The sequence below is a fragment of the Pelodiscus sinensis genome, chromosome 22 (genome assembly GCF_049634645.1).
Source record: "Pelodiscus sinensis isolate JC-2024 chromosome 22, ASM4963464v1, whole genome shotgun sequence".
In the NCBI taxonomy this organism is placed as follows: Eukaryota; Metazoa; Chordata; order Testudines; family Trionychidae; genus Pelodiscus; species Pelodiscus sinensis.
In genome coordinates, this window is record NC_134732.1 from 3,112,356 (window position 1) to 3,125,880 (window position 13,525).

The following is a 13,525-nucleotide window of genomic DNA, read 5'->3' on the forward strand; positions in this document are numbered from 1 at the left end:
CTGGAACCAGATTACATCAGTGCTGTGCTGTATCCTGGAGAAGCAATAAACTCCCTCTATTCTATTGGCTGGGGGAGTCTGTTCGTGCCATTACGCGAGTGCAGGAGACCGGAAAACCCAATGCGCCGTCACAGGGGACACGTTCCAGTGGGTGGGGGGGGGGACTCCCTTGGCATTCGGTGCCCCCATTCCAAAGCCAAGAGAGACGACGAGTGGCAGCCAGGCCAGAATTCGACCCTCGGTGCCCCAGCACCAGTCCTGCGGGTGCGGGACCAACTGCAGCCTGGCAGCGTCCCCTGGCATCAGCTCAGGGGAGAGGCTCCTTATGGGACTGGTTGGTTCGCAGGGCACCCTGGCTTCCGGGTTCGCTGCCAAGGCTGACTCGGGAGGGCCCCACGCCAGGTCTGAGAGCACGGGCAGAGCAGCTAGAGAGAACTAAACAGCGGGGCTAGAACCGCTGCCAGTGTCTCTGCTGAACTGCTAATAAACCACAGCAAAGCCTAACACCTCGGCTAAGTCCGAGCGGCTGTCCGGTGAGCTTTGGCACAGCCCCTCGCTGGGGACCATCCTGCCCAGCACGAGCCCTCCGTGCCAGCGCAACCCGCCTGGGCAGCAGCACTCGGAGAGGAGATGCAGCTAACCCACGGGCACGTCCCTGGAAGAGCCCCGGGCAGAGGTCCTGTTGGTGTTTAGACTTTCAGATGGTTTCCTCTACCCCCTGGCCAGGGAGAGCGCCCACCCCAGCCCTGGCAGAGCCCTTCCAGTCCGTATGCGGCCTCACTCCGATCCCGGGGCGAGGGATGAAGCCAGGGAAGGACGCACACACCAGACAATGCACAGCGAGGAATGGACATTTCCCTTCACAGACCCATCCCACCCTTGTGCTGAGCCCTACGGTGGCAGCAGGGCACGGCCGGGATCGGGGCTGCCCCATAGCTCCCAGGCCCAGCCGCGGCCAGGGCCTTTGACGAAGGAAGGAGGCAAAAGACCGAAAACCGAATCACCCACAAACCGCCGGCAGCTTGGGAGGGGGAGCAGCACCGCCCGTCCCCGCTGGCCCGAGTCACCTGCGTACCGTCACCGGGCAGTCGCCAGCATGCGATATCACGGCCCTACGGCGCGTCTCCGCCGGCTGCAGGCGCGAGCTGCGTCCTCACGGATACGGAGCCTTGTCACGCGACAGGGAGGGGGCAGCCGCGCCCTGCCCCCACGTTCTCTGCGTTTCCCGGGGGCCTGAGTCACCAAGCTGGGGTCTCAGACGCGTCTGGTGTTGCCTCCCACAGCTACTGCAGCGCCTCTGACAGCCGAGGGAGGAGCGCAGGGGCCTGTGTTGACCCCGGCTGGGTCGCTGCCAAGTCAACGCCGCCTTTGGCTCCACACACGGAGGAGGCTGGCTGAGCCCTCCTGGCCCACAGCACCCACCCGGCGCCTGCCAACGCAGCAAGCGTGAGCAACTCGGGGCCGGGCTCAAGCCGGCGCCGGTCCGGAGAGGGAGCGGCTCTCCCAGCGCTGCTCTGGGAGCGGGGCAGCTCTGCCGGCAGAGCCGGGACGTGCTCCTGTAGGCAGGGCCCGGCGCTGCCCTCACCACGGCCCTGCTAGGGGCTTAGTCTCCGCTGCTCTGCACAGCCGGCCGCTCGAGTCCTCAGCCGGGCTGCGAGAATGACCCTGAGCCCCAGAGAGCCGTCCCGGGGGGTAGAGAGCCCAGACGGCGCGAGGGTTCACACCCCTCCCCGGTGCCGCCGAGCCCAGCTCCCAGGGGTCTGCCCAGGGCAGGCTCTGCCTGTGGAGAGCTGGGCCTGCCACCCCAATGTGGAGGATGGACAGGGCCTCTCTGGGCCAGCCTGAAGCAGCCCCCCTGGGGAGGGTCCCAGCAGTGCTGCCTCCCCGCCTTGCTCTGGCCCCTCAGCCAGGATCCAGGCAGCCCCTTGCTGTGAGCTCCCAGTGGGAGCAGGGGCCGGGCACAGCCCCAGGGACGAGCAGGGCCCCAGCCCTGCGGTGCCAGAGGGAGGTGGCCCCGTCTGCCCGGCCGTCCGGCTCCTTACCTTGTTCTCTGCAGGAGCTGCGGCCGGGGGCTGCTGTTTACCGATGTTCTCGGCCAGACACCAGCAGAGCCTCTCCTTCTGCTCCTGGGAGTGAGCCTCCAAACGCAGCAAGCACTCCGACTTCTGACGAGGGAGACAGGCAGAGAGCGAGGGCATTAGCAGCGCCACGGGGCCCGGCTCCCCCAGCCCCGGCGCTGAGGAGTGCAAGTGCACATGGAGTGCCGAGTCCGCGCCCATCCCTGCAGGCACCCGGGGGCCGGGAAAGAGCCAACCGAGGGGAAATCCATCCTGCAGCAGCAGCGTGACAGGCTGGCTGTGGTGTGGGGGGGAGGGATGGGGGGTTGTGCCCAGGCCGTGGGGGAGCCGGGCGGGGGGCAGCGTGACAGGCTGGCTGTGGTGTGGAGCAATGGGGGGGGTTGTGCCCAGGCCGTGGGGGAGCCGGGCGGGGGGCAGCGTGACAGGCTGGCTGTGGTGTGGAGCAATGGGGGGGGTTGTGCCCAGGCCGTGGGGAGAGCCGGGCGGGGGGCAGCGTGACAGGCTGGCTGTGGTGTGGAGCAATGGGGGGGGGGTTGTGCCCAGGCCATGGGGAGAGCCGGGTGGGGGGCAGCGTGACAGGCTGGCTGTGGTGTGGGGGGTTGTGCCCAGGCCATGGGGGAGCCGGGCGAGGGGCAGCGTGACAGGCTGGCTGTGGTGTGGGGAGGTTGTGCCCAGGCCATGGGGAGAGCCGGGCGGGGGGCAGCGTGACAGGCTGGCTGTGGTGTGGGGAGGTTGTGCCCAGGCCGTGGGGGAGCCGGGCGGGGGGCAGCGTGACAGGCTGGCTGTGGTGTGGAGCAATGGGGGGGGTTGTGCCCAGGCCGTGGGGGAGCCGGGCGGGGGGCAGCGTGACAGGCTGGCTGTGGTGTGGAGCAATGGGGGGGGGGTTGTGCCCAGGCCATGGGGAGAGCCGGGTGGGGGGCAGCGTGACAGGCTGGCTGTGGTGTGGAGCAATGGGGGGGGGGTTGTGCCCAGGCCATGGGGAGAGCCGGGTGGGGGGCAGCGTGACAGGCTGGCTGTGGTGTGGAGCAATGGGGGGGGTTGTGCCCAGGCCATGGGGAGAGCCGGGCGGGGGGCAGCGTGACAGGCTGGCTGTGGTGTGGAGCAATGGGGGGGGTTGTGCCCAGGCCGTGGGGGAGCCGAGCGGGGGGCAGCGTGACAGGCTGGCTGTGGTGTGGAGCAATGGGGGGGGTTGTGCCCAGGCCATGGGGAGAGCCGGGCGGGGGGCAGCGTGACAGGCTGGCTGTGGTGTGGGGGGGAGAGATGGGGGGTTGTGCCCAGGCCGTGGGGGAGCCGGGCGGGGGGCAGCGTGACAGGCTGGCTGTGGTGTGGGGGGGTTGTGCCCAGGCCGTGGGGGAGCCGGGCGGGGGGCAGCGTGACAGGCTGGCTGTGGTGTGGGGGGGAGAGATGGGGGGGTTGTGCCCAGGCCGTGGGGGAGCCGGGCGGAGGGGCAGGAATATCGCAGCACGTGACCCCACAATGGAAATGAGGCTCCTGAGCTCATTCAGGGCCTGGGTCTCTGGGTGCAGGCGGGGGAGCTCCAGAGCCGGCCCTAAGGAAGGCAGCCAGGCCTGGGCTGCCCTGGCTCAGGCGGTCCGAGGGAGGAGCTGGAACCAGCAGAGCTGCACCGCGGGACCCAGAGGGCCCGGAACCGTCTCCTCCGTTTTGCTCGGCGTAGGGGCAGGGCCAGCAGGAGCGTGTGGCCTGCGCACTGCAGGGCCGGCCCTACCGAGGGGCGCAGCCGCATCCGGTGCCAGGACATTCGGGGCACCAAACTGCCCCACGTTTCATGGTGCCCTAGGCAGCTGCACATGTGGAGGTGCCAGCTCCAGCCACATCCTTTGGCCAGCCCCTTCCCCCTACTGCGGACTGCGCCCAGCAGGGCCTTCCCTATGGAGGTGCAGGGCCCAAAATCACCCCCCACTCCGCCCCACTTCTTCCTGGCCCTGCCCCACCTCCATTCCACCCCTTTCCCCAAGCTCCTGAGCGACGCGGCGCATTGTGGGCTGGGACCAGGCTGCTCTGCTTCCCGACGACACCGCTGAGTGCGGGAGCGGAGGGGCTGACCCCTGCTCCTGCCCCCCTGGTCCCACAGCCAGTGTTCCCTGTAAGCGGAGTGCTTAGGCAGCCACCCAAGAGAGTCAAATGCCACCCAGCTGATTAGCAGGGCGCCACAGCCGGCAGCATGTGTTTCCCTGGGTGGTGCACATCTGCACATGCCTCAGTGCACATAACAAAATTTATTTAACCAAGATGGAAAAAATTAGAGGGAACATTGCCCACAGCCCTGGAGTGCAGAGGAGATGGTAGTTCCACTAATGGTGCGAAAGCCATATTTCCCTCACCCGCTTCCTCCCATCCTGCCCCAAAGGAGTCCTGTCCTGACACAGCCGCTCCTGCCCCCGTTCTGCATATTAGCTGGGGGAGAGTGACACAAGCCCCTTTTCTGAGCTCGGCTCCCCCAGCCTCGGCCATCCACAGGCCCCAGTTCCAAACAGGGAGACGATCCCTCTGATCCTCATGATACCCAGGTTAAGACAAAATCTTTGGCGCTTCCCATAAGGAGACTCGTGGCATTCACAGCACGGAACGAGCCTCTGCCCCGACCTCTGGCGTCTGCAGCAGCAGAAGTGAAGGGTTTCGGAGAACTCAGTAGTGCCTGAGCGGTGACGTGTGGCCAGGGAGAGCCACAGGACTGCACAGATACTGTAACTAATGCATGTTCCACAGTCCACACCCAGCTTCAGCAATTCCCCCGCTGCAAGGCTTACAGAGATGCCAAGTGCATTTCACCTCCCCTGGGCTGAGAATGGTTCAGAACTCCCCTCGTCTGCTGGACAGCCCCCGTGCTACTCCAGCGCGACACAATTCAATTTTTCCTCTTAATTTAGGCAGATAAGATCAATGTTTATGTTGAACGCTTTTTATTATTTTAATTGATTTCAGTGTTCTTAGCTGCAGGAAATTATGAGGGTGGTGCACAATGGGAGGCCAGGCAATAACCATGTAAAGACAGCGGCTGCTGAGTGTCAGGAAGTTAGAGCTTTGTAGCTGTTAAAGAACACACTGACAATATCACGTCAAAATAGACCACGGGAGAGATTCCTAAATCAAACTCCAGTAAGTTCTCAAGCAGCTTTTTATTCACTTTGCCCATGTGTAAACATGGTTATTATTGATGGACTATCTGTTTCATCCGTGTGTGCGCGCGCGCGCAGTGAAACTGACCTTAACCAATATTCACTGATAAATATCAACTCCTTCCAGCCTTAAATACAGTCCCATTCATTGTCTATGTGTCTGGCTACAGCAACTGAGCTGGATGGGCCGTTCTCAGACCAGCTTTCCTTACATTCACCACCTCACCGACATCAAAAGGTAAGTCTGAGTCACTTCCAGCCCACTCAATTTGCCTCATTAGCTCAGGCACAACTGACGGTACTTCCCCGCCCTCTTTTTCTGTTATAAAGTCTGAGGCTAAGTCTACAGCTGCCTCTTTTGCCAGCAGAGAGTATGCTAATGAAGCGCTCATTAGCAACTTCTCGCACTTCATTTGCATAGTCTCTTCCGATGCTTTTTGCGCAAGAGGTTTTTGCGCAAAAACAAGCCGTGTAGACGGGTCCGTTTGGCACAAGATCTGTATCCCTCCTTTTCTGATCTGTACACGCCTTTTGCGCAAAACGGATCCCTCTACATGGCTTGTTTTTGTGCAAAAACCTCTTGCGCAAAAAGCATCGGAAGAGACTATGCAAATGAAGCGCGAGAAGTTGCTAACGAGCACTTAATTTGCATTGCCTCTTCTGCCAGAAAGAGGCAGTGTAACCGTAGCCCGAGAGTCCCCCTTTTTTCCTCCACTCAAGCTCATCGGAAGAAGTGGGCTTTGCCCACGGAAGCTCGTGAGTCTATATCGTTTTGTTAGCCTCCACGGTGCCACAGGCCCCTAACACGGGGACCCCCGAAACAATTCACACTGTTTGTTCAGAGACACGGATCCCCACTTGAGGCCCCCTGGGAACCTGCAGAAGGGGAGTGTTACTCAGCGAGAAGGGAAAGAACCACGTGGGTTTCTGCCTTTGAAGCCCAGGTGTCGGCTAACCCGGGAGCATGAGCACAGCTGTCCTGCTAACCAGATGGGCACCGTGAGCGGGCAGCATAAAGCTTGTAAGGGCACCTTGACTGCTCCTCCAGGCTGGCGTGCATTGGGGGGAGGGGGTGCAGAGAGCGCCGCGAGGGGGCACGAGGCGGCGCCCCCTTTATCAAGTGGCACTTTGGCAGGGGCACAGCGCGGCCTTGCACCTCCCGACTGCTACCCCTGCCCAAGGGGCTGAATTTCTCTCGTTTCGCTGTTCCCTTGCGGAGCGGAGACGTCACCCCCTGGTGGCTGCATGTGGGCACGACAGAACCCACAATGGTTTCCCTTGGAGAGAGGTTGGGTCTGTCCCCTGGCCCGGTCCCCCTCCCTACACAAGTGTGAGCTGCAGCTGCTGGACGCCGCCCGACCCAGGATCCAGCGGCGGGGCAGCGGGGTGGCAGGTCCGACGCCTCCCGGCGAGAACAGCACAGGCGGTATCAGCACAAACGCACGCAATGCTGTTCCTCCCCACTGCCCTTGCCGTAAGAACCCCCCGTATCGGGCACCCCCGGCTGCCCTTCCCCAGGGGGCTTCCAACTCATACCCCACAGCTGCCTGCAAGGGATTGGGGACCCCAGGAGCCCTGACTCTGGTACTCTCCGGGCAGGCAGACCTCACAGCAGCCAGCTGATCCCAGCTCCCCTAGATCACTGAAATGCAGCCCAGACAACGCGCTGCAGAGAGGGCCGGCTGCCCTGCTACTGTTGCATTGGGGGGCCAATGTTTGCATAGGGTTGCCAGATGGTTTCAACAAAAATACCGGACACACTTGACATGACATCACAATCTACAATCCATCGGAGTTAGAAAACACCGGACAGTTCTATTGTCTCATTTCTATTGTCTCAATTTGTGTCCCGAACAGAAAGCTCAAACACTGGACTGTCCGGTTCAGACCCGGACCCCTGGCAACCCTGTTTGCAAAGAGCAAGTGCGGCTGACTCTCCCCGTGCTGGGGAAGGAGGATGCAGACAGTGGGAGAGGGGCATTCGCGACCAGAGAACGCGCCAGACAGGAGCACTGCCTGTTTACACAGAGCTTTTGAAAAACATGTTATTGCAGGTGCTCAGGGTGGGGTGATGGGGGACGCAGGAGGCTGTGGCAGCCAGGGCACGGCTGGCCACCAAGCCAAGCAGGATAAAGGCGGAGCAGCAGGGAGCCAGAGGACCCCAGCGGGGACTCAGGTGCCTTTCAGTTAAGCAACCTGGCCCAGCCCTCTCCCCAAGGGCATCCATGAAGTGGGACTGCATGAAGCCCCAGAACACACTGAGCAGGTGGGCGCAGGGGTCGGGCTGTGGGGCAGGAGCATGGCACGCTGGAGACCTGCCCTGAGCTAGGGCAATGGGCCAAGCCCTCAGGCACACAGCCCTACCTCGGCAGCATCAGGGGCGTGCGGGCCCTTCCCAGTATTGTCCAGCCCTGTTTTCCAGTGGAGCCATTTACCTCTCCCGGCCTGCATCCCGGCTCCATGGCCCCTGCCCACAGCCATGCTGAGACGGCTGTTCACAGAGCTCCCCCTACACAGGGGCGGATATAGGGCAGGGTGAGCGGGGCAGCCGCCCTGGGCCCTGCACTTCAAGAAGCCCCGCACATGCGCCGTGGCAAAGGGGGGCCCTGCGAAACTGGGCTGCCCTGGGCCCCGCAAAATGGTTATCTGCCCCTGCTCCCACACAAAGGGGGCAACTCCACCCACCACAGAATTACTCCTCCTCCAGCTACAGCAGGGCTCGGTGGAGGGGCTCGGGTCAGCCAGATCCCCCTGGGCCCGCCGAGCCAGGGTCACTAGCCCCGCTCAGCCCACCCCTCTGCTCGGGCTCTGCTGCGCCTCAGGGGGTGGGCAGGGCACTGGCAGGTGGGCGGGCTGGGAGCAGATGCGCCCTGCCCGCTCGGTTCCCCCGGCACAGGCCCAGAGTGGCGAGAGCCGGCGCCGCAGCACCATTAAGGAGGAGCAGGAATTACAGCCTCTCGGCTGACCTCAGAACTGCTGCCCTCGCTGAGGGCGCAAGGCCGGCATGGAGTGAAGGCGCCAGAGAGGCTTTGTCCCCAGACCAGCGGAGCCCAGCCAGGGGACAGAGCCCTGGGCCCAAAGACGGAGGGATGGAGGCAGGGGCCCAGGAACATACTCCCAAGGAGCAGAGGCGCGCCGCCGTTCGGCCAGGTGACAGGGAACGTGTCTCCTCAGCACACCTCCATTTTGGCCGGCTCTGGCCCTCTGCGGGACCTGGGGTTTGTGTTCAATTTTACCAGCTGTTAAGAGGAACCGGCGTCCTGTGGCCACAGGGCCTGGGAGCATTCAGGCCTGGCCAGAGCCCACGGCTGTTTCCCAGCTCTCTGATCTGGATTCTAGATCAGTGGGGCAGTTGCTGCTGTGGTCACCTGTGAAGCTCCGCACACGTCCGCTCAGCCACGGGGCCACCCCAGCCTGCAGGCTGGTTCGTGCCCAGCGGGTCTGCTGGGACCACGCTGTGTGCACAGTGCTACTCTCTACGTCCACAGAGTCTGAGGGGCTAGGCCGATTTCTCCCAGCCGTGGGGCTCGCTTTCGATACCTTAAGCTGCCAATTAAGCAGCAGTCAGCCCAAATGTGTGTGTGGTAGCAAAACTTACCCACATTTTTCATGCCCCAGAGTGAAAAGGCAGTGAGTAATTATGCAAATATTAATCTTGGGTTTAAAGACTTGGCCTGAACTAGGTGGTAGGAGAATTAACTCATCATCTGGGTTTCAGAGGGGTTCCGTGTTAGTTGTAAGGGTGCATCCACACTGCACCCTTCCCTCGAAATAGCCTATTTTGAAATAAAGCGTTATTCCGAAATGTCCCTTAACCCTCGTGGAACGAGGTTTAAAGGGACATCGGAAGAGCGAGCCCGTTATATTTCGAAAGAACGGACTTGCTCAAAAGATGCGGACTAGCTATTTCGGGATACTTCCGGTATCCCAAAACAGCGCCGCAGCGTAGACGTAGCCTCACTGAAAAAACGTAAAAAACAACGAATGGTCCCGCCGCACCGTAGAGACTAACAAAACATGTAGATGGCGTCATGAGCTTCCGTGGGCACAAACCAGTCATCTGAAGAAGGGGGCGGTGCCCACGGACGCTCACGACACCATCTACACGTGTTGTTAGTCTCTACGGTGTGGCGGGACCATTCGTCGTTTTTTACGTTTTTTCATGATCTGGAAAAGAAAACTAGATTCAAATTCACCGTGGAGTGTGGCCTTCCACGCGCCAAACGGGGCCAAACACAGATCTGCGCAGCTGGTGTAAATCCAAGGGAACACCTCAGGAGTCCACGGGGTTCTTGGGATTCATGCCGGCAGGCAGGATGCAAGTTGAACCTATTGAAATAAGGCCCTGACCCTGCAGCTGAATGTCCTGGGTGAGGCTTTGTGCCTAGGGGTCTGGAGGTGCCATTTCCCTGACGTGGGGCAGCAAGACTCAGCCAGCGACACTCCCGCGAATGCCTGGCCCAGCAGGGATGCGCTGCCTTGGGTAGCAGGAGTGTCTGATTTTTAACACGGTCACTGACGCGATTCTAGCATTAACACGCGTTGTGTAAAACAACAAGCCAACCACCGCAACGGGAAGGCGCTGCAAAGTCGGCCTGCCCTTCGGCACCCAGCGCAGTGTGGAACAGACGCTCCCAGCGACGCTACGGTCTGCACTCCCACGCGCGCCGGACGGGGCTGGGAAGATGCCGTTTGTGTCCTAAGGGAGCTTCCAACTCGCACGCTCACCTGTGTCTGAGTCAGCCTGGGCCGGGCACTGGCTTTGACTGTAACGACTCATTAGAGTCCGGAGGGCTTTAAGCTCTGTTGAGGGGTCTCTTGGTGAGCAGCGCGAGCAGCGGCTCCCCGTGGCTTTGCCGCTACCCAGCAGTAATCACTGAAGTTTGAAATCTCCCCTCTGCTCAAAACAAATACAGCCCCGGAGACGCAGCTAGAAGCGTTTCCACATCCAGCACACTTGATGCGATTACGACGACGCCTACATTACTGGGGGGGAATCAATATTTATTCATAAAGCGTCTAGAGGCTGATGGACTCTTAGGCCCCTGGAGAACAAGCGTCTACCGAGAAATGGGCTTCTCGGAGTGAGAGCAGCGTGCTGGGCACCAGAATCCCGTGCGACTCACCAAGTCATTAAGGAAATGAAGGGGCTCGTTACAGAGGCCATGCAGATAATGCAGCATGAGACGAGCGCTTCCACCGGCAGCTGCCGAGATGACATAAAGCCAAGGAAGCAGCCAGTCGGCCTGGGGTCTCAGCCCCCAGAAACCATGGCGATGGGGATGCTGTTAAACACGGCTCCAACCTCCCCCGCCAGGCTGGATTGGCCGCAAAGTATAATTACTGCTAGCGGCTGGCCGGCTGCTTCCTGGAATAAGATCTCAGACGAACGCTGTGCACTACTGCAGGCTTCCTTCTCTAAGGTGGCAGGCCGTTCCCACCCAGCCCAGAGGACGGGAGACCAGCTCCCGCCCCCTCTAGCCATCTTGGGGTGCTGCTGGGGGAATTCTGCACCACTGGGCATGCATCTGGGGGTGTGCTCTGTCCCACCGAGACCACGTACAGAGGGGATGAGGCGTCTGCTCTATACCCTGAGCCACGCGCTAGACTTCCTGCAGTTTTTCTCTTCGGCGGGACATATACTGCATCTGCATCTCGTCGCTTTCTCCATCCTCTAATATCCCCAGCCCAGGTCTGTGGGTAACCTTGACTCTCAACCAAACATCAAGGGGCATGGGGAGACTCCTGTAGCACCCTTCTTTGCGGCATTGTCGGCATGAACCAAAAATGCCACATGCTGGCTCCAGGATGCTTTCTGCCCTGGACGTAAAGTCTCCAGCATGGCCAACACAGGCCCACTAAATCGCTCTGGCTGAGGGTCTCCTTGTGGGTGGCCAGGTGTCGTTCTGGACGTCTTCATTTCGGCAAGCCTTAGCGCCTCCTTCAGGAGCTGGCTCTCAATGTCCCATCCCTGGTCACAGTGTCTCCAAGCCAGGAACCCGCACACTGGAAAACACTCCTCCAGCACTGGAGCGACGGCGCTGGCCCTCTGGTCGCATGTGGGATATTCTTGCACGTGCCAGGCAGAACGCTCAGTCACGACGAAAATGTTCCCAGCGTTCCTCCTGTCCACTTCTAAGGACAAGAAATGGCGGCAGGCCAGCTCCGCAGGCTGGCTGCTGGTGACCGTCTTCAGAAAACGCTGCTCTCACGGGCAGTTCCCTTTGAACACTCCAGGCGCATGTCCCGCATTTCTTGCGTACGTCCTCGGCCCTCCGGTGGAACCCACTGCGGAGAAGTTCCAGAGTTCTCTGCACTCCCAGATGTCCAGAGCCGTCCCGCCGGGCCTTCATGGGTAGGGCTGTGTACTCTTGCGGTAGCTCTAGGTGTGTTCATTGATTCTGTAAATGACCGACTGTGATCTGGTGCAGCATGCCCTGAATCAGTTAGAAGTGGCTCCATTCCCTCAATAACCGTCTACCCTAGACAGATAGAACAACTGCAGTAGGGCTTTGCAAGTAAAGTGTCAACACATCTCAGAGTCTTGCAGTTGGGCTTTTTGCCAGCCAGCAGCACTGAGCCTGGGCAACGGGGATCGGTCTATCACAGTATAAATCACGGCGGCAAGTGGCGGCAATTCACTCTTAGGTAGACCCAGAGTTTCCGCAACACAACCATGGGGCTCTCTGAGTCTTAGTAACTTCCGTGGCAAACAGCTCTCCCTTCCAGAATTCACGTTCCCTGCAGATTTCTTTACTTCCCCACAGAAAAATGACCTTTGATGGGGAAGCCCCCAGAGCGATCATGCACCTCTCCCCGGCAGCACAGGGTCCTCAGTGTGGGTACTTGGATTGGCTGGTAGAGAATAAATCGCCACTGGGGAGGGAGAAGGCTGGGCAGCTGAGCGTGGGGGAGACACACTGTCTCTCTTGGGCAAGGCCGTGGCTTGCTCTGTGTGGAGGGGCCTGGCTCGGGGCTGTTTCTGGGAAGGTAGGCGAGGGACAGGGGACGCAGCAGCCTGCCTGCTTAGTGAATCATCCCCTTTCTTCTTAATGAAGTTCTCCAGGTGTAAAAGTTGGAGGCTCCTTTACATTGCCAGAGGTGTAAAGGAGCCTCGTTGCAAAGGGCAGGGTGGCCTTATACATGCCCAGGGAGCCTGAGTGATTGAGTGGCCTGCATTTTTGGACGGAAGATGTTTCCCAGCATCATTTGAACGGTGAACAGTTTGCAGCTGACCTTCCTGGAGGTGGGCAGTAGCCAATACACATGCTGAGTTTGCGTTCCCAGCCCTCGCTTGCTCGTCAGCTGCCTACAACGTAACACTGAGCATATGGCTGCAATATGTGTGGACTGACAACTAGACACGAAGGGTCAATTCTAGCTCCGTTACTCAGGTGCAAGGGGCTGGCGATTTCCTCCGGGGCTGCCCACTCCTGTTTTCCACCCACTGTGCTGTAAGTGAAACAACATCCTTGACAAATGAAAGGGGCAACGACGGGTGCAGAATCCCCCCAGAGTAAGAGGGGCACAAGCCTCCTTCCTTGGCTTTGCAGAGCGCCTCCTGTGATGTAGCGTTGGGACCTTGCTGGTTGCTATGCTGGGCGGTGAGCTGTGGGTGACCTCCGCTGGCGGCTGCTTGTAGCACGGCCCAGCAGGACAGGGGATGAGTCAGTATGCAAGGGGCTCCCAACCTGTCTGACCAGTTACCTCCCAGGGAGAGAAACAAAGGAAGGAGAGGCCAGCCCCTGGCTGGGGGCAGGGCTGAAAGGGATGTTTTTTCGTTTGCTGTCTGGTATCATGGAGGAAGCAGCCTAAGCAAGGGGCTGGGATTTAGGGGCCCAGGCTCCCCCATCTCAAGGGGGGGCTGAGGCATCCTAGGCCTGCCCTGGAACCAGATTACATTTGTGCTGGGCTGTACCCTGGAGAAGCAATAAACTCCCTCTATTCTACTGGCTGGTGGAGTCTGTTCGTGTCACTACAGGGGTGCAGGAGGCGGGGAACCCGACGCGCCGCCACACCTCCCATTTGAAATTTGCCTCCTGCCGCAGCCCTGCAGGTCTCAGGCAAAGGCCCCGGGTGCTGACTGCCCCACCAAGACAGAAGAGGAAGGGGCTGCAGTGCCAGCATGGGATAGGGATCCCCCAGGGACACTGGGAAGAGAGCAAGGCAGAGTCCCAGGAAACCAGGCTCTGCAGCCTGCGCTCTTGCAGGCAGCTGGGCTCTGGAGGGTGGGAGGCAGCTGCACCACGGCGGGATGCGCTCCCCACGGGCCCGGCTTCCTATGTGGCCCTGCAGCTCTGCGAGGCCGAG

General features: G+C 60.6%; 1 protein-coding gene across 6 annotated transcripts in view; it reads right to left on the reverse strand.

Annotated features, from left to right (window-relative positions):
• Nucleotides 1-13,525, reverse strand: part of RGS3 (regulator of G protein signaling 3) — a 130,680-nt gene that overhangs the window by 33,149 nt on the left and 84,006 nt on the right. For all 6 annotated transcript variants that reach the window (XM_075905326.1, XM_075905325.1, XM_075905327.1 and 3 more), the window contains one exon: nucleotides 2,043-2,165. In XM_075905326.1, coding sequence (XP_075761441.1) covers nucleotides 2,043-2,165 — 123 coding nt within the window. The remainder of the gene's footprint in view (nucleotides 1-2,042; nucleotides 2,166-13,525) is intronic.